Source organism: Chiloscyllium plagiosum, unplaced genomic scaffold (assembly GCF_037043375.1).
Source record: "Chiloscyllium plagiosum isolate Xiang-an unplaced genomic scaffold, Cpla_swu_hap1 HiC_scaffold_30, whole genome shotgun sequence".
In the NCBI taxonomy this organism is placed as follows: domain Eukaryota; kingdom Metazoa; phylum Chordata; class Chondrichthyes; order Orectolobiformes; family Hemiscylliidae; genus Chiloscyllium; species Chiloscyllium plagiosum.
The window spans coordinates 32,252,774-32,273,698 of NW_028270168.1; the positions used below are offsets into that span (position 1 = coordinate 32,252,774).

General features: G+C 40.2%; 1 protein-coding gene across 2 annotated transcripts; it reads left to right on the top strand.

Moving 5' to 3' along the window:
- The first annotated feature begins 31 nt into the window (after window positions 1-31).
- On the top strand, window positions 32-19,109 carry LOC122563701 (tissue alpha-L-fucosidase-like). Of its 2 annotated transcripts, XM_043717809.2 has the most exons (8): window positions 37-627; window positions 7,404-7,538; window positions 8,881-9,018; window positions 9,910-10,015; window positions 11,625-11,825; window positions 12,512-12,699; window positions 14,229-14,328; window positions 18,486-19,109. In XM_043717809.2, exons 1-8 carry the CDS (start codon window positions 272-274, stop codon window positions 18,624-18,626), a joined length of 1,365 nt encoding a protein of 454 aa, XP_043573744.2. In that variant the 5' UTR covers window positions 37-271; the 3' UTR covers window positions 18,627-19,109. The 2 variants fall into 2 exon arrangements, with proteins under 2 accessions (XP_087832995.1, XP_043573744.2); XM_087976869.1 differs by lacking the exon at window positions 8,881-9,018 and having other exon boundaries at window positions 32-627.
- Window positions 19,110-20,925: the final 1,816 nt, after the last annotated feature.

The window sequence follows — 20,925 nt, forward strand, 5'->3', positions numbered from 1 at the left end:
AAGACGTTTCATCTTTAAGGCTAATTTCTGTCCGATGATCATAATTCGTTGCAAACATTCAATGACGCTAAGCATCGCTAACAAAGAGTGGGGGTGCTTTATAGTTATACTGGTGGCCTGGAAATAGACAAGAGGAACTTACTTACAAAACCTTAATGTTTATTGCCGCCGTATTGTAAGCGAAGTTTATATTGAGTGAAATCACGCGAGAGGCAATTTCCGCTTTATTCGAGAAGTGAGGCTTCTTTGGTGAAGATCTATCGTGAAGACGATGAGATTGCAGATTTTAGTGAGTTATATTTGTGTTTTGGGGATCTTCTGGCCAGGGGTTGCTCACAGTCGCCGCTACCAACCGACCTGGAAGAGTCTGGACAGCAGACCTTTGCCCCCTTGGTACGATGAGAGTAAATTTGGAATATTCATTCACTGGGGCGTCTTTTCCGTGCCCAGTTTCGGGAGCGAGTGGTTCTGGTGGAACTGGGAAGGTGTGCACCAGCCCGAGTATGTGAACTTTATGAAGGAGAACTACCCAGAGGGGTTCAAATACAGTCAGTTCGCCCCAGCATTTACCGCAGAGTTCTTCGATCCGGATCAGTGGGCAGAGGTGATTCAGAAATCAGGAGCCAGGTACAGTACAACATGAAGAACTTCGAAAACGTTGTGAATGTGGGGAATCGAATGTTAACTGGGGGAGTTTTAGAGAATTGTCGATATTAATCACAACTTCAAACCAAATAAAATGTGCTTGTGAGGTGTTGAAACGCCAGCAGCAGTTTTGTTTTTAGTTGCCCTGGATGTGGTTAACAGCAGCAAGGTCATTATTGCCGCCTACTTCAGTGCTACCGTCCACTTTGGCTGGTAATAATGTGGAGGTGCCAGTGTTGGACTGGGGTGGACAGAATTAAAAATCACACAACACCAGGTTAGCTTTGTAGGTCATGTGACATTCGAATTACGACATTGAGTAATGTGACACACGGTCACATGATACCAACAAATGGAAGTCTTCCAGCCAACATTGCCCCAGTTGTCTACAGTTTTTGAATTGTCTTCATCGTTTCAAGTCCGTTTCTCTTCATGGCATCGTAGTTTCTTTCTGCGGTGTGAAAACTAAAGCAAATTGGCCTTTTCTCCCTGTAACCTTTGATCCCCTTGGCAATCGGAACTTATCTATCTCTTGTTTTTAAATATATTTTTATTGAAATTTTTAAAATATTACAACAAATACAAAACAATACAAAGGAAGAACACCAAAAAATGTAAAAACCCAAACCGCCCTCATGTACAAATGTATATATATAAAAAACCCAACTACTTAACTAAATAAATAACTAACAACACACTAATTAATAATTCAGCTCAGCCAAATAAAACACTAACTCTCGAATATCAAGAGCATTAATTTTCACCTATTCATATGTTCGCAGCACCCCCTCCCTGGATATTGGACTCATAGCGCCCATTTGTTACAGTGATATAAAAGCCTTTATTAGTGTGGCGGTCAAATCTGTGTCCAGGTATTCCAGAAAGGGCCACTATGTCTCAGAAATTCTCAATTTTGTGCTGTACCATTCTTGTGAGAAAATCGAAGGGGATATGCTCCATAACAATCTTACACCAACCCAAAAGGCCCAGGGGATTTTCGGATACCTAAACTAACAGGGTATTCTTGTGCAGAAAGTGAGGATGTTGAAAAGTTTTTTCTTATGCGCATCTACAAGGAACACACTGGGCAGGCCAAGAAGAAGAGGTAGCAGGTCCTTCTCCACTCTTAACACCCAATATCCCCCCATTGCACCTGCCACAATGCTCCAGCATGTTTGAAGCTTATCATAGGGCCAGAGACAAAGGGTAAGAATGCCTGTATCAACTTTACACTTGGGACGTGTTGAAGATACCCCCGCTTTAAATTTTGACAAACGATCTGGAGCCAAGTGGATCCCCTGTGGAGAATCTCCAACTGTAAAGCATGTGTCCTATTGCAAATTGATATCTTTCTTCCGTTTTCCCAAATATCTTCCCATGCTTTTGAGGAGACCTCAACGCCTAGCTCGCTCTCCCACACCCTGCAGAATCAATCAAACTCATCTGAGGGGCCGCCCTCCCCAGTTGATGATTAAGGTGCTGGCAGAAAGTGTACTCTTAGCACTGAGCACCCTCCTCTCTATGTCGGATTTGTAGGGATCAGTCAAAAGTGTAGTCTTTTTTGAATAAAATCCCTATCTTGAAAAATACGAAAGAGGTCCCTGCTAGATAGCTTGTATTTCCGTGCTAACTGATCTTAGGACATCATTGCATCACCCTCAAATAAATCACCCATGCAAGACACACCCCTAGCTGCCAAATATTTGAATCCTTAATCCATCATCCCCATTTGAAAACCTGGCATACAGGTGTAAAAAAGGATGTGTTGCCAATATTGCCTTTCCTCTTCTGAATTGCCCTCCATGCTTTAACAGTATTAATAACTATTGGGTTATGGCAATATTCCTTAACTGTCCTCATTTTGTCCAAAAACAGCAAGCTAGAAAGGGGGCACCTTGCCTGAGAGGTTTCGCTATCTAACCATATTGAAAAAGGGTCCTCACGAGCCCAATCACTCACATAAGATAAAAGCAAACTCAGTTGATAGTTTCTAACATCCGGGAGATCCCCTCCCCCCCAGTCTGTGAGGCAATTGCGGCTGAATTAATTTAATAAGGGCCGCTTACAATACCAAATAAAGGAACCAGCCTTTCAGTCTCCTGAACGTTTGCTTATCGAAAATCGGGGGTGCTTTCGTATAGGGAACAACAAACAGGGGAGTATACTCATCTTAATAAGCTCTATCCGACATAACCATGAGACTGGAAGCGCCTCCCATCTTTGAAGGTCTTATTTGATTTTGTTGAATAATTGAACAAAATTAGCTTTAAACAACCAATCAAGAACTGGAGTAATGAATATGCCCAAATACAGAAAACCCCCCTGTGACCACTTAAGACCTAGCACTTTTGTAAGACCACCCATAGGCATAGCCTTTGATTTTACAAACTTAATCGTGTAGCCAAATGAGCTGATACATTGTATCAGGCGATGCACCAAAACTGCTGGATTTGACAAAAAAATGAGGACAGCCCTGCTGGCTGCCCCTAAAAATGCTAAAATTGCTTAATCGTACTCCATTGGTAATGACTGCAGTGAGAGGGTCACTGTAGAGAACCTTTACCCATCTTATAGAGGCTTTACTCAAGCCAAACTGCTCCAAAGACACGGCTACTCAACTCGGTCAAATGCCTTCTCTGCATATAGAGAAATCACCAATCCCTGTGCTGAATGTTGTTGACATGTTTGAATTACGTTAAGCAGCCTCCTAACATTATTGGAGGATCTGCGACCCTTTATGAAGCCCATCTGGTGTTCTTATCAATAGAAGGTAACACAATCTCCAGGTTTAATGCGAGACTTTTGGAGAGGATTTTAAAGTCCACATTTAAGAGTGAAACAGGCCTGTAAGAAGCACAGTTCTCCGAGACCTTCCCTTTTTTAAGAATAAGTTAAATATTGGCCTCTCTTAGAGATGGCAGGAGACAATCATGACTGTACAAGTCATTGAACATGTTGAGCATCGAGTCTGACAATATGTTTACAAATTTCTTTTACAGAATTTGCTGGGAAGTCCAATAGGACCGGGCATCTTTCCATTCTGAAGCTGCTTCATTGCCTCCTGCACCTCTTGCTCTGATAAGGGGACATTGAGAAAGGACTCTTGTTCGGGGGTCACACCCAGCAGCTCTAGATCCTTGAAAAAGGACTCCATCTTGGCCTGCTCCTTCTCACAACCCTCAGATTGGTATAATTCAGAGTAAAATCTCTGGAACCCCACATTAATCTTTTTTGAATCACATGTTAGGTTCCCAGACCCTTGCCTAATCAATGTAATGGCTTGAGGGGCACTCCTTTTCCTGGCAAGATATGCTAGGTACTTGCCTGGCTTGTCACCATGCTCATATAACCTTTGTTTTATGAAAGTAAGCTCCTTCTTTGTTATCTGCGTGAGCATGGAATTTAATGCAGACCGCAGCGCCGTAATCCTCTGTAGCTTGACAACGAGGGCCTGACAAAGTAAGCCTTCTTGGCTGCTTTCAACCGTCCTTCGAGGAGACACTGCTGCTCACCCTTTTGCTACTTCCTACTGGCATAGTAGGAAATAACTAACCCCCTGGCATAGGCCTTAGCAGTTTCCCAAAGGACAGACGGGCTACTAATCGCGCCTGAGTTAATGTCTAGGAATGGCCTAAATTCCTTAGAGAAGTACTCCACAAACTTATTATCCTTAAGGATAAAGGGATCCATTTGCCAGTGCCTCCTACCCACTACAGTGTCCTTAATCTTAACCAACAAGTGTACTGGAGCGTGATCGGAGATGGTAATATTACCAATCGTACCAAGTCCAGGGTTGCCATGCGGGTCAGTAAAAAAACAATCCTGGTGTGACATCTGTGTGGATTGGAAAAAAACATAAAATCCCTGTCTGTAGGGTGGAGATGCCTCCAGACATTCACCAATCCTAACTCCATACACAGATCCATGAATTGTTTAGTTTGTACATACGGTATCGGGGGGCCTTTGGGCAACCTGTCTACCATGGGATCCATAAGACAATTAAAATCTCCCCCTATAATGATATGTCAGGACTTGAGACTGATCAATTTAGAGAACGGATCTACCAGAAATTTGAAGGGATGGGCCTGAGGGCAATAGACATTTAAAACACCATATTCTTCCTCATTTATCAGGACTTTGAGAATTACAAACCTCTCGTGTATGTCTTTAACACACTTGAGTAACTTAAATGGGAGATTCCTCTGAAGCAATATAGCCACTCTCCTACTTCTGGTATTAAAAGATGAAAAGTAAACCCGATCAAAACCATTCTGTTGTAGTTTCAAATACTCCCTATCATCCAAGTGTGTGTCCCACAATAAAGCAATATCCACCTTTTCCTTTCTAAGACTCGAGAATTCCTTCTTCCTCTTAATTGGTGAATGACTCCCCTTGATGTACCAAGTACACCATTTAATCAAGTAAATTGCCATAACCTTCTGCAGTAATATTTCGATTCTAGAGAGGAGGAACTCAAATTACAAATTGCCGAGTGTTACTGTCCGAAAATCCATCAAACATAAAAACTACGTAAACTAAACCCACTCCAGTTAACAAACCTACAAAGCTGTCAAAGATTATATTCAACAAAAACCAAAAAACAAACCAACATATAAAGCACAGTGGCACTGAATAGGGGAATTCACCCCCTGCCCAAAGGGGGAATCTACACATTCCAGACCTAACTTCCCATCCCGCTGCCAATACTGCAGCCAGGGCATTTAACTACCTGAACCAGGCATAAACTGCCTGTAGGAGAAAGTGAGGTCTGCAGATGCTGGAGATCAGAGCTGAAAATGTGTTGCTGGAAAAGTGCAGCAGGTCAGGCAGCATTCAGGGAACAGGAGAATCGACGTTTCGGGCATAAGCCCTTCTTCATTCCTGACCTGCTGCGCTTTTCCATAAACTGCCTGTAATTAGGAATCTAGCCATCCCAACCATTACCACGTCCTCCCCCCCACCCCTCCCCAGCTAGAGCTGCATTGCAAACACTAGCAGAAAAGAAAGAAAATATACCATGAAATCACAATGTGAACAAAGAAATTTTGAATGAAAATGAAGGGAAGTACCCCACCCATCCTTTGGTATGACTTAACTTAGGAATTGAAAGTACACATCCCAACCTTCCCCGAACATAGTTTAGACCAGATTATTACCAATTTAAAAAAATAGGGAAAGAAAGCCCCGAATGGCCTTCTTTTCTTTTTGCGGAAAGTCAGAGACACACCCAAACAATACTACTATTTATACATACTAAATTGTTCATATTAATTTAATTTGTCCACAAAGTTTCTTGCCTTCTCCGACGCGTCAAAAAGATGTACAGATCCATCTAAGGTGATCTGAGCACTGCTGGATACCTCAGACAGTACTGGATCCCAAGCTTCCTCAGTCTTCTCTTGACGCTGTCATAGGATTTTCTTTTCCGGATCACTGCCGCTGAGAAGTCCTGGAAGAACATGATCTTAGAGCCCTCGAAAACTAGGGCCTTCAGATCCTTCCCCTGGATTCTGGAAGCTTCCACGATTCTCTCCTTTTCTCTACAGTGATGAAACTGCACCAAGATAGAACGAGGATGTTTGCCCAGACCTGACCTCCACACCATGACCTGGTGTGCCCTCTCAATTTTCAAGCTTCTCATTCTAGCTTCCAAATTAAGGAATTTCGGCAATCAGTCCTCAATAAATTCCAGCGGCTGCTCACCTTCCTTACCTTCTGGCAGACCGACAATCCAAATTTCTTTTCTCCTGTCCCCTGTCGTGGGGATAGGATTATTTTCTTTGTAAATACACTGTGCATTTATCCATCATTTTTATATATCATTAAAATGAAGTGTTCTATCAATCAAAGCTTTGCGTCTTATCACAATACCCACAATGTTCTTTACTAAGTTCATACATCTGTGATGTTTTCTCAGAAAAATATTTGTGACACATTGCAAAATTGTTTTGATTCTTTATTGGATTGTAGGCAAATAGTATTGTCATCTGTTCTCACATCCTCATTGATGGTGTGGTACATTCTATGAGCATAGTCTCCTTCATTGCAACTGTTTGCAAATTCAGTTTCAGTGACCAAGATAGCTTTTGAAATCACATGAGAACTTTTCATTTACTCTATACTTGCTGCAGATTTGTTGTTGTGCATTATAAATTTAGTTATAATACCAGAACCACTTTGGACGTATTTCCCTGTTTCTTAATGTCACTTAAACGCTCTGAGAGAAAATATTTTACAATACCTGTCAAAAGCCAAACACACAATTTGAATAGAAGGTAAAGCATCAATCTGTGGAAAGTATTCTTTTAAGACCCCTGCTTCTCATAAGCTGACTATGCTTTGAAATAATCTAGACCTGTTCGCTGCCATTTGAAGATGGCCCTGTGGTATAATCAAAGGTTATTAATTAACCTTGTAATGTTCTAGGGACCTGCATTTGAATCCCACCATGGCAGAAAGTGAAATTTAATTCAACAAAATTGGAATTAAGAGTCTATCGATGACTATGAAACTGTTGTCAATTGTCAGGAGGAAAGAAAAATCTGGCTCAATAATCATTTTTAAGAAAGAAAATGGGCTGTCTTTACCTGGTCTGGCCTATATGTGACTCCAGAGCCATAGCATTGTAATTGCCCTCTGGACAATCAGGAATAGACAACTGACCATTTTATGAATGAATTTAAAAAAAATGTAAGGGACTTTGGTATCAATTTCTATCCGCTTTTTTTTCCCTCTGGTTGGTAATTGTTTTTTCCCAGGTATGTGGTTCTGACGACCAAACACCATGAAGGATTCACAAACTGGGGATCGTCTGTGTCCTGGAACTGGAACTCCATTGACACTGGTCCACATAGAGATTTGGTGGGTGATCTAGCAGTCGCTATCCGAAAACGGTTTGTATTTAATTTTATGAATTTCTGCAAATTGCAGGATATTTACAATATCATGAACACATATTGACAATTAAAACCCAAGCTAAACATACAGAATATGAACAGAATAGTGCCAACCCTGGTCAGTGTCTGTTCAATAATAATTTCACAAAACTTTAATTCAAAAATTGTAAATAAAGCCTTAGTGACCAAAATATGTACAAACATCCCTGTGTGGGAAACCCCTGCAGTGGTTAGCACTGCTGTCTCATAGCGCCAGGGACCTGGGTTCGATTCCTGCCTTGAGTGACAGGCTGTGTGGAGTTTGCACATTTTCCCTGTGTCTGCACAGGTCCCCTCTGGGTGCTGTGGTTTCCTCCCACAATCCAAAGATGAATTGGCTAATGCTGAGTTAGGTGATAGGTGCATTAGTCAGGGATGAATGGGCCTGGGTGGGTTACTCTTTAGAGGACCAGTGTGGACTTGTTGGGCCGAAGGGCCTGTTTCCATACTGTAGGGAATCTAATATTCAAAAGTCCTTAAGAAGGCTTTATGGTTGTTTTGTTTGTATTTTCTATATTTACTGAAATGTCAAAGAAAATTTTAAAAAATCAATAAAATCAATTGCTAAAATCAGTATCACTTCCTTAATGACAAAGAAAATTTAAAAAAATCAATTGCTAAAATCAATTGCTAAAACTTCCTTACTGTTTCATTTTCTAAATTCAGCTGGAGTATCTCCATAGTGATATTGGGACCAGAAATGGAACTTATCAAAAGTTTAATATTTCCATTTTCAACATCTAAAACTTCAGGTGGCAAATTAATGCAAACATAGATATATGTCATCAGTTAGAGCAAAAATAGGTGACGTATTGTTAAGAAAAGTTAATGTTTCATTGCTATTATTTGCTAAATCTGAGTCTTGAAATGCACTTCTGGGGTTGATGGTCTGGCTAGATCATGGAAAGTCATTAAAGGACTCTTGAAAGCCCAATCACTGACTACTTCCAATATATTGTCCTTCTCAGCCTTTATCTTCTCCCTCAATACAATTTCAGCAAATGCATCTGAGGTACAACTCTAACTTAGTGTTCCCTTATTGCTGTGTCTCTTGTTCTCCTATACTTGTTCTCATAGATTCTCAAATGCTCTGTGAGCCCCAGTTTTGTTTTTACGCCTAGTGTCTTACCTACCTTGTCCAAAGAATAAGAAGATTGAATGTGTGGTTATTTATACCTAGTATAGTTGTTACACTGTTAATTTCACACTGTTAGATACTTTTATCTAATATGTAAAAGTTTTGAAAACTAAGTTATAGTCCATTTTGAAATTTAATATTAACCTTGTTCTTTTGCGACAGGAATTTACATTATGGAGTGTACCATTCTCTATTTGAGTGGTTTAATCCTCTTTATTTGTATGACAAAAAGAACAAATTCAAGACCCAGACATTTGTTGTGGATAAAACATTGCCAGAACTGTATGATCTAGTCATGAGGTAATGGAATATGGTGATTCTTGCAACATCTCAACACATTGTACACTCACTTCTTGTTATATGGGATTTGCCACCCACAGGTCCATGTATTTGCAAGATCGGCCCCAGACCTTACCTATTTGTTTTCTTTAAACTCATCCAGTCTGATTATATGGTAGTGATATTCTCATCTTCTATTCTTCGTGGGGAGTCCATGCACCTAGCCCCTATGGATCCTGAGGTTGCTGTGAATGTCAATACCTTGTCCTTATAAACATGTTTAATTCACTTCGCTGTTTTCACTATGGAGACCCAAAAGTACTTCAAATCCTGTGATGATCTGTTTAAATCTGTTTAAATCGTGAGCAGAGAGTGAGAAGGTATATTAAATTATGGTCAGTTTTTTCAAGCAGAATCCATTCTAAAATTGACAACAGTTATTCAGTGCATCACTTCAATTGAAAGATTACAGTGTTGCCCCCATTAAGTAAACTTGGCTGTAAAGTATGTGATGTGATACTAGTGGGTGAAAGCATTACTGCTAATGAAAAAACAGAATAATTTCAGGTCCAAAATGTGATGCTTGTACAATAATATTTCACAGGATTCTGGCTAATGTGTAGTTTTTTCTTGTTAGTTTTACTGTTCAGGTTAGACACAAAATGATGACACAAACCCCCAATCTCTAATCTTGTATTACAAACACAATACATTTTTTGTATATCTTTCAAGTCAAAATATAAAACCTACATTTAAAGTTGGTTAAGGACTTGGACAATTGAATTGCTGACACAATTAATGCTCAGAGCCAGTTTTAAAGAAGACTGCTTTTGTCACTGATAAATTGGTATGGTTTACATAATTACACCCTGGAAATAACTGGGAATTTTGTTTAATTTCTTCTTCTGATAGGTATAAACCAGATATAATCTGGTCAGATGGAGACTGGGAAGCACCAGATTCCTACTGGAATTCCACTGGATTTCTGGCCTGGCTTTACAATGATAGCCCTGTCAAGGTACTTTGTAATATTCACAAGAACATTACGGTGGATTCTAATTTACTTTAATTTTAATTTGTTATTACCATTGAAATCTGGATTATTTAATGGAATTTATTGATTATTTTCACAGCATATTTGGGACAGTCTTTTTTAAAATTGTCCTGTTTCCCTTTTTAAGCAACACTGTTCTGTCCCATTATCTTATTTCGTTTGTTCTCCCCTCATTGGACTGAAGTTGGCAATGTTTGTGCCTTCATTTTGCATCTGTCTTGAGTAGTAATGAGAGGAGTTAGAAAAAGTTGTACCACATTAACTAAATGTTAGATTGTGGAATATTATTGTGCAAACACCTCATAACAGAATAATTTTGTATTCATCATCTTTGTAGCATTGTTCAGCCATTTTGAAATTAGGTATTTGCTTCTGGATCTGGGAATTCTTGGCTACTACTTATGTTAAACATGACCATTCTAGGGCCAGTATTCCTCTCCCAAGTATAGTACAATCTCCATCTTCTGTACATTTAATGAAATCATTATGTCACAAAAGTAAAATATTCAACTCCAACCCATCAAGTCCTTGCTGAAATTATGGGTCACTAACAAATATTAATGTAAGGTGAGCACTGTCCCTTGTGGCTGAATTTGGTCAGTTGTGGGTGAACTGGGTTATGAACTGAGATTTCCTAAATTTGTATTATGTTGAGTGAATTGTCCATTTGAAATGATCTCTTGAGCTAAGTGCCCTTCTTATCTCTTTTAATTGTCTTTATATCTGTACTAACTTGGTCATCTAGTGCAGTGCCTTTGTTTTAACTTGGTGTTTTCTCCACAATAGAAATGTTCACTTTGTATCTTTCAGTCTCTTGCAGCATCCATTTATTTTCCTTCCCAGGTATTTTACATTTTAGTGTTTTGAAGCCAACCTATTTTTTTTTTCATTCCATTCTTCTGTGAGCTCTGTAACCTCTGGTCACTATTTTACAAAGAAGGTACTATGATGTGCAAACAGATGATTCCATTCCCACCCCCCCGCATGCCCTTAAACCTGTGGAGAAAGAAACCAAATTAACATCACAAGCCAATTACCCTTTATCAGAATACTGAGTTTTTATGCAAGGTAGAGGAAATGATGGGGGTGTGGGGGAGAGGGGTGGGGGTGGGGATGGGGGAAAACTGGGTGGTGGAGGACTGGAGAAAGATACAAAAAAGGAAAGTTTCCGATTATGTAGAAGAAGGCAGGAGAGATTAAATGATGAAAGATGATTGTGCATGCACAAAGAGATGGTCATGAAACAAGTAAAGAGATAAAGTGCATCTGGAGGACATGTAAGTGAGAACAGTAGAATCAGCACCTGCTGCGATTCAAAATGTGGGGCAGAAGTCATGATCTAAAATTCTTAACTCAATCTCTCCATCGACATTACTTAAAAAGACAGACAATCTCAATGTTATCTTGTTGCTGTTTTGGGAAGCTTGCTGTGCACCAATTAGCTGCCATTTTTCTTACATTTCAGTAGTCATTACACTTCAAGGGTACTGCACTGGATGGAAGTCACTTGAATGATGCCTTAAGCTTTTGAAAGGTGCTATGTAAATATCTGTTCTATTATCTTTGTTACTAGGATACAGTTGTAACCAATGACCGCTGGGGAGCTGGCTGTTCCTGTAAACATGGTGGATTCTTCAACTGTGCAGACAAATACAGCCCAAGCAAGCTACAAAATCACAAATGGGAGATGTGCACCTCGATCGACAGAAGATCATGGGGTTATCGTAGAAATATGCATCTCAGTGAAGTGATGGACTTGCCATCAATTATCAGTGTATGTACTTCTGTTAACCAATTATGAACATGGCTAGAATGATAATAAAGTCAAGTGAGGGTGCATTGGAGTTCTGCTGCGATCTTGGCTTGTCAACAAGTGCATCAAAGAGTGAGCTTATTGAGTAGCTGAACCATTCGAACAAGAGGAAGGGTCACAGTTTGTTATCCAGTCTGTGCTAAGATGTTACAGTTGGCCTGTATCTTCCTGAAGTTTGGGAATGGTGCTTTTGATTGCCAACGTACATCCTGCATTGAACATACGTTGATGTTATGTACAGCTGTGAAGCCTATGTGGTATATATATCATTCATGCTCCATATCAGCACTTGTGTCTGTAATAAAAATACCTTCTAATTTAGGGACAGAAAAGAGTGTAAGAGATGTATTTGTTTTGGCACGATTTATGTCAAATGTTTAAGGGATTTCACAAATTGATGGGAAATTATTGTCATTCTTTTATATCAAGATAACTATGTGAAATTAGACTTATTGTTACAGCAGAAAATGAGATGATGTAGACAATGGTAACACAGTAATTTCCCTGACTTTGCTAGGTGCTGTGGAACAGTTTTTAAAAAATGATTGTACATGCCTGTTGGTTGAGGCCATGGATTAAAATGGGAGCTTGTCTTATTGACTGCATTACACAATCATTTCATCTCATCACTGTTCTTTCTCTGACAGACTTTGCTGACAACAGTCTCTTATGGAGGAAACTTGTTGCTTAATATTGGTCCTACCAAAGATGGTACAATCCCTGTAATTTTCCAGGAAAGATTGGAAGGTCTGGGACAATGGCTAAGTGTTAATGGTGAAGCAATATATGCATCAAAACCATGGCGAGTTCAGAAGGAGAACTCTACAGCTGTATGGTAATGCCTATTAGAGTTAAATATAAACAATTGTTTTTCTTCCCTTCACTCTATTTCCACATTCTTCACTGTTACCTTAGTTTATGCTTAAAGTCAAAGCAAGAAGCTGAAAATAACTTGGATGTCTTTGAGTTTGCTGACATGCAGACTGGGCCATTAAGATTGTGGATATTAAACAGAAGAAAAACCTTAGAGGGAAACCTTTCAATTGTGATTCCTGTTACAGGGCATGGTGCTATAATGTGACAGTTGTGTTCCTTGTGCTAAAAAAATCACGCTATGGAAAACCAGCATAGAAAGTCACGTTGTAGAAGATCACGACAGAAAATCACTATACCCATTCAGTAGAAAGTTCACGTTATCCAAACAGCGCCCAGAATTCGTCAATCGCGGTATAACTTATTTGTGTTGACAAACACATGTTACACCAGAATTGAGATTTTGGAGAAGGTTTGTAGCTCAGGTTGTGGATCTGGTAGTAAGTTTGCTCGTTGAGCTGATGGATTTGTTCTCAGACGTTTCATCACCATGCTAGGTAACATCATCAGTAGGTGTTCTGTCCCACTTGCTATTTATCTGTCTCGGTTTGTTGTGGTAGGTGATATCATTTCTGGTTCAGTTTCTCAGAGCTTGGTAAATGGGGTCCAAATCTATATGTTTGTTAATGGAGTTCCAGTTTGAATGCTAGGCCTTGAGGAATTCCTGTGAGCGTCTTTGTTTAGCCTGTCTCAGGATGGATGTATTGTCCTAGTCAAACTGGTATCCCTCTTCACTTGTGTTTATGGATACCAGTGATAGTTGGTCATGTATTTTGGTGGCTTATGGTGCTCATGTATCCTGGTGGCTACCAGGATAGGCAGCAGAACAGAACACCAATGCTTCACCAGAGGCTCACTGATAATGTTTGCATGGTGATGAAACATCTGAGAACAAATCCACCAGTTCAGCGAGCAATCTTGTAGCCTGTTATACCAGAATGACCTGTATTTTCCTATATGATGACCTTTGATAATGTTGAGTTCTGTAGTTGCTGTATCTATGTGCAATTGCAAAACACTAGTTTGGTGGAAGTGATGTGATATCAATGGATTCACTAAGATTTCACTTCTCACTATTGTATCAAAGTTCAGATGTATCTGCCCCAGTTTCAGAAGTCATGTTCCCATGAGACTCTGTCATTAAAGATCTGAAAAACAACATTTTGAGTTCAGTAGTGCCTGTAACTTTGAAAAATATTTAGTGTTATTGTATGATTGTGTAAAGCTGAATCTAATAGAATTCTAAATAATTTATTGAAACCAATTTATAGTGTCAATAGAGGCGAAACAAAAAAATGTCAACTTAAAAAGTTCTGACATCATTTTCTGGGTAGTTTCTTGTGAATTGTATAATCAACAAATCAACCAGATGACAGGCCACACTTGCAGAAATATTAAAATGTGGCAACTCTGCTTTTTTTAAAATTTATTTTTTTCTGCCTCTGCTTTTAGTTTGGTGTTTACCTTATTGTGTTGTTCCTTTGCATCCAGGTATACTAGTAAGGGATCGTCCATTTATGCAATGTTCATAAAGTGGCCCACTGATAATACATTAAAACTGGAATCTCCAATAAGCTCATCGAGCACCAAAGTAAGTGCTTAAGATTTGTTTCTTTCTCTCTTCCTGTGTGTGCTTTCTAGCCTTCATTTGACTTGTTCACAGTTCTCTCCTTTGGAACCAAGTTGGTTCTGGACAACAGGGAGAAAGTGAGGACTGCAGATGCTGGAGAGTGTGGCGCTGGAAAAGCACAGCAGGTCAGGCAGCATCTGAGGAGCAGGAGAATCGACGATTCGGGCATAAGCCCTTCATTAGGAATGCCCAAATCATCGATTCTCCTGCTCCTCAGATGCTGCCTGACCTGCTGTGCTTTTCCAGCACTACACTCTTGAGACTGGTTCTGGACAACAGTCTTATCCATGACTATTGATAGTCCTATGGACCTATTAGGCCAACTCATTCTTAAACTCCTATGCACACCATTCAGACAAACATAGGTGTTGTGGGTGGAGAAGTAAATATTAAGGAAACACAGTTCATTAACAGTAGTCTACAGAATTTGATGAGGTGTCAATCTTATTTCTAAGTTATTTCAGTTGTTTACTGCAGACACAAGGCCATTGGGCACACTAATTATTCAGTGTCTCAATCATTGGTTGATGGCAACAGTTTATAGCGAATGGTAATTAAATTCCATCCATCCGCCATCCAGTGTGTTCTATAATGACCTTGGTTAAGAAACACCTTGACTATTAAAACTTTGCTCTCATATTCTTCCATTTCCATCAGTCCCGTAACTCAGATATCTCACTCCTCCAATTTTGGCCTCTTTAATATCCTCAATATTAATTACATCACTATTGGTGGCTGTAAATTCAGCTTCAAGACCCTAAGCTCTGAAATACCCTTCCTAAACCTCTCTATTTCTCTAACTCTTTTTTTCTCCTTGATCATGATTCTTAAAACCTTCGTCTTTAGTCAAGCTTTCAATCATCTCCCATCATATCCTTAAGTGACTCATGAAATCTTGCCTCATAATGCTCTTGTGAAACACCTTGGGGCCATATATTACATATAAATACATTTGCTGTTAACTCCAGCTTTCTAATATTTTGTTAACTGATTGCATGCCTTTTGGAATTTGCACAGCTGTTATAACTACCAAAATATGTAGTTTATTTTACTTTAAGAATTTTTAAAATAATGTTTTTACCTTCTCTTCTGAGACTATGGGTATTCCAGCCTGAAATCTCCCTCCTAATTATTTTCTGCAGGGATATCTCTTTGCTTTATCCCTGCTCCATACCTCAAACCCATCTTCCATGGCAATAAAAACTATAAAGGAATAGTTTAATTATTCTGCTACCTCTGTCCTCAGTCAAAATGCCTACCTTCCGCTGTTCTTGTCTGATCCAGTATCTGTTTAATTATATCAGAGAAAGAGAGGGTTAAAGAATAGTTTGCTATCGCCTATTGTATTTTCTTTTCTATTCATCTACTGTTTTCTGTTTCTTATCCTTTAATTGTTTGATTTTCTAGTTCTTTTGCACTTTTCCTTATTCCATTTCTGTATATTTCCGAATTATACATATATTTCTATTTCCTGATACTTTCTGTGACATCCCTTTTCATTCAAGTTCCATCTTTGTTAGAAAGATTAAAATCTGCTGTCTTCACAACAAAGGCTATATTACTAATCTTTATGACCTCTTGAGACAGTACATCCACCTCCATTTTATTGGAGGTACGGTCAGCTCAGTTGGCTGGATGGTGGGCTACAATGCAGTTATATAAATGATATGAATGTGAAAATAGGCGGTCTAGTTTGCAGATGACACCAAAATTGGAGGTGTAGTGAACAGCGAAGAAGGTTACCTCAGAGTACAATGGGATCTTGGTCAGATGAACCAACAGGCTGAGGAGTGGCAAATGGAGTTTAATTTAGATAAATGTAAGCAGCTGCATTTTGGAAAGGCAAATCAGAGGAGGACTTATACACTTAATGGGAATATCCTGAGAAGTGTTGCTGAACAAAGAAGCCTTGGAGTGCAGGTTCAGAATTCCTTGAAAGTGGAGTCTTAGGTAGATAGGATAGTGAAGAAGGCATTTGGTATGCTTTCCTTTATTGAACAGAGCAGTGAGCACAGGAGTTGGGAGGTCATGTTGTGGCTGTATAGGACATTAGTTGGGCCACCTTTGGAATATTGTGTGCAATTTTGGTCTCCCTTCTATCAGAAGCACGTTGTGAAACTTGAAAGGGTTCAGAAAAGATTCGCAAGGATATTGCCAGGATTAGAGGACTTGAGCTACAGGGAAAAGTTCAATAGGCTGTGGCTGTTTTCCCTGGCATGTCGGAGGTTGAGAGGTGACTTTATAGAGGTTTATAAAATCATGAGAGGCATGAATTGGGTAAATAGACAAGTTCTTTTCTCTGGGATGCTGAAGTCCAGAACTAGAGGGCATAGGTTCAAGGTGAGAAATTTAAAAGGACCTTAGGGGCAGTGTTTTCATGCAGAGGGTTGTGTGTGTATGGAATGAGCTGCCAGAGGAAGTGGTGGAGGCTGGTACAATTACAATGTTTGAAAAGCATCTGGATGGGTATATGAATGGGAAGGGTTTAGAGCAATATGGGCCAAGTGCTGGCAAATAGGACTAGATTAGGTTAGGATATCTGGTTGGTATGGACGAGTTGGACCAAAGGGTCTGTTTCCTGGCTGTGCCTCTCTATAATATCAACAGTATGGGTTCAATTCCTATGCTAGTTGAGGTCACCATGAAGGCATTGCTGCTTGCTTGAGGTGTGTTGACCCTTTGTATAAAGTCACCACTAGTTTATCCCTCTCTCTAATAAGAGCAGCCATGGTATTTCCATTTCACATCCATTTTATTGTGGGTGCCTTGTATCATTATTCCTGTTTTCCAGATCCACCCTGAAAAAAATGGTAACTTCCAGTTCTTTCATCTCTGTAAGCTTCCTGGTTGTATATGCTATTCCGTAGACCTTCTTTTCTTCTATAAGATCTCTAAAGCCTGCACAAACAAACCTGAAGATCAGCTGTGATTTACTTGGTACCACACTTGCCTCTGAAACACAAGGCTGCAGTTTCAAATCCCACTCCACGTTTTGAGCATAAAATACAAGGTGAACACTTCAGCAGCAGTGCTGAGGGAGCATTAATTAATCAGATGTCTCATTCCCCAAAGATTTTATATAAGAGTAATTGTCAAAGTCCTATCCAATATATACCTCTCAATCAACATCACAAAAAATAAATTATTTCAGCATCATCATACTGGTTAATGAGAATTGCTGATTCTAACTTGGCTGCTGTATTTCCCACTTTACAGGGGTAAGTACATCTTTTTTAAAAAAAACATTGGTTGTAAAAAGCACTTTAAGATATCCAAAGGTCATGTAAAGCACTTTTTTCTTCCATGTTCATTCACATTGCTTTTAACCAGGTTTCAGTAATTCAACAAATTCCTTACTGTCTCCACTTCTAATTCTTCTAACATTTTTATGCTTAGTACAGTTTTGCAGTGCAATCATTACAGGTGAATAAGATTTGATAGATCTATTCATGGAACAGATTTCAATTCAAGCATGGCCATGGTGCTTCTCCTGTTTCATGGTCCCTTATTCTTGCCTCTCCATCTGCTCATATCCTTCAAGTGTGCAGCATTCAGTCAGTGAGGTAGAACAGTTTTATGTTAAACTGAGGGCAGAGGAATAGTTATCTGAACTGTATGAATGCAACTAAAACAATGTTAAATCATGTCCAGAATCTGGGAAAAATTATACAGGGAAATAAGAAATGTAAAGTCTCACACACCCTACCTTATCTTCATTCCACTAAGCTCAGGTTAAAATATTTCTTTGGCCATGAGGGAGAACGTGCTCTGAAAACAGCATTGGAAACCTTTAGCAGGGTGGTCCCTGTATGGGAGAACAGCCAAGACCAGATGCAAACCACAGCACCAAAAATGCAGCCTGGCTGATTTTTGATTTTATTAAGGCCACGTGTATTTGTTTGTAAGCAAGAGGTGTTGCTGCCTGAGACTTGGCTCCACCTGAAAGTATGGACTCTGGTGATTAGCACCATTTTGTACCCCCACTCCTGGGCCTGAATTCAACTCGTTAATGCTGGGTAAGATAACTTGTACCAAACGAATTGTACCTGGTCTGAGGAAGCAACAGGCTTGGTGTATTGTTAGTTTTCGTGTTTCATGTCCTTGTGTCGTCTCTCTAGGTGATAATGCTGGGAGTCCCAGCGCCCCTGAAATGGAAGGCTTCTTCACCAAAAGGCATTCTTGTATTTCTGTCCTCTGTTTCCATGTTCGCTCTCCCCTCAGAAGATGGTTGGACAGTGAAACTGGAAGGAGTTTCATAATCAAGAAATGTTATCAATTTAATTGAGAATGTCCTTCAAAGCAGCTTATTGCTTCCTTTTATAAGTATCAATCAAAGGATTTGACGGTGCCAAGAGGATGGATTTAAAAACTGTGTTGAGAAGGTGATTACACAGATGGCAAATTGATTAAATTTGACTCAATGTTTTGGGGTACTTTCAATGAATGCTTGTATCTCAGATTACTTTGTTTTGGAACTTCCTGTATTGAGACTTTCTTGGACTATGTTTTGATTTTATTTTCAGGGGCTCCTTTTCAGCTTTCACTAATGTCTTTGCTAGGTTATGCAGTCATGTAATAACAATATCTTCCAGTTTGCGTTGCTTCTCTTTCTTAAAGTGTCCTTCTCCAGTTATGTAAGGTAATGTTGTACAACGTGATGGTTCTGAAAGAGTTGATGTTGAAGCTGCATCAAGCTCCTTTTTCAGAGGAGAAAAACAATTAAACATGATCTCTCAATTGGTCCAGATGTGTCATCACTGGCTTTTAATAAGTCTTTATAATTATGTCTAACTGGTCAAAGTAACTCAGTGTATCATACAATAAACTACATATTATGTAAATCAAGTGCCTCATTATTAGAACTCAGGAGTGATTTATCCCCATCTCTGCTAATTAAATGGGCCCAAAGACTCAGTAACATTAGATACTGGTGGGCACTGCAGGTGCTGGAGTATATCATCATCCCGGACAATTTTTTTTTGATAAGTTTCCGTTCACCTTTTGTAAGTCTTTGTTAATGATTTAGTAGTGTTTCTGTTGCGGTGTTCTATGAGGGACTGATAAACCATCTGTTAGCTTGACATTTAAAAGAACAGAGAGGAGGATTACAGACCTGTTGTGGTAGATTCTCTGGACCAGAAGGTCAAGTGAAGATCTGAGTTCAAGCCTGACCTGCCCCAGATGTGTAATAATGTAGGAAAAACAAATTGCTGGAGAAACTCAGCAGGTATGGCAGCACCTGCAGAGAGAAAGAGTTGAAAAATATGACCCTGGAAAGGCACAGCTGGTCAGTAAGTGTCCGAGGAGGAGGAGAGTGAACGTTTAAGGCACGAGCCCTTCGTCAGGAATGGTGGGTGGGGGGGTGATAAATAGGATGGAGGGAAGGTAACTGGGAAGAGTATAGGTAGAGGCAGGTAGAGAGTGACAGTGATAGGTCATGAGGGAGGGTGGAGTGGATAGGTGGGAAGGAAGAAGGACAGGGCAATAATGATTTGGAGGGTTGGATCTGAGATGAGGTGTGGGGAGGGGAGATAAGGAAACTGGTGAAATCGATGTTGAAGCTGTGTGGTTGGAGCGTCCCGAGGCAGAAGATGAGGTGTTCTTCCTCCAGGTGTCAGGTGGCCCAGGACTTCCATGTCCTTGGTAGAATGGGAGGGGGAGTTAAAATGGGGGCTAAGAGAGTGGTGCTGGAAAAGCACAGCAGGTCAGGCAGCATCCAAAGAGCAGGAAACTCAGTGTTTCGGCATAATCCCATCATCAGAAATCAGTTGAAGTGGTCAGCCACAGGGCAGTGGGGTTGTTTGGTGTGTGTTGCCCAGAGATGTTCCCTGAAACATTCTGCAAGTTGCCGTCCTGAATCCCCAATGTAGAGGAGACCACATCCAGAACAACAGACACAGTGGATGAAATGCTTGGATGTGCAGGAAAATCTCTTCCAGATGTGAAAAGATCATTTGGGGCCTTGGATGGAGGTGAGGGTGGAGTCCAGCGATGTTTCTTCAGAACTGATAGTAGCAAGAGAAAGTAACATATAAGAGCTGAAAATGTGTTGCTGGAAAAGCGCAGCAGGTCAGGCAGCATCCAAGGAGCAAGAGAATCGACATTTCGGGCATGAGCCCTTCTTCAGGAATGAGGAAAGTGTGCCCATCAGGCTAAGATAAAAGGTAGGGAGGAGGGACTTGGGGGAGGGGCGTTGGAACTGCGATAGGTGGAAGGAGGTCAAGGTGAAGGTGATAGGCCGGAGTGAGGGTGGGGGCGGAGAGGTTAGGAAGAAGATTGCAGGTTAGGAAGGCAGTGCTGAGTTCGAGGGATTTGACTGAGACAAGTTCGAGGGATTTGTGTCCCTCCCCCAAGTCCCTCCTCCCTACCTTTTATCTTAGCCTGCTGGACACACTTTCCTCATTCCTGAAGATTCTCCTGCTCCTTGGATACTGCCTGACCTGCTGCGCTTTTCCAGCAACACATTTTCAGCTCTGATCTCCAGCATCTGCAGTCCTCACTTTCTCCTCGAAAAAGTAACATATATGCTGAAGATGTGGTGTGGAGTAATGATTAGCA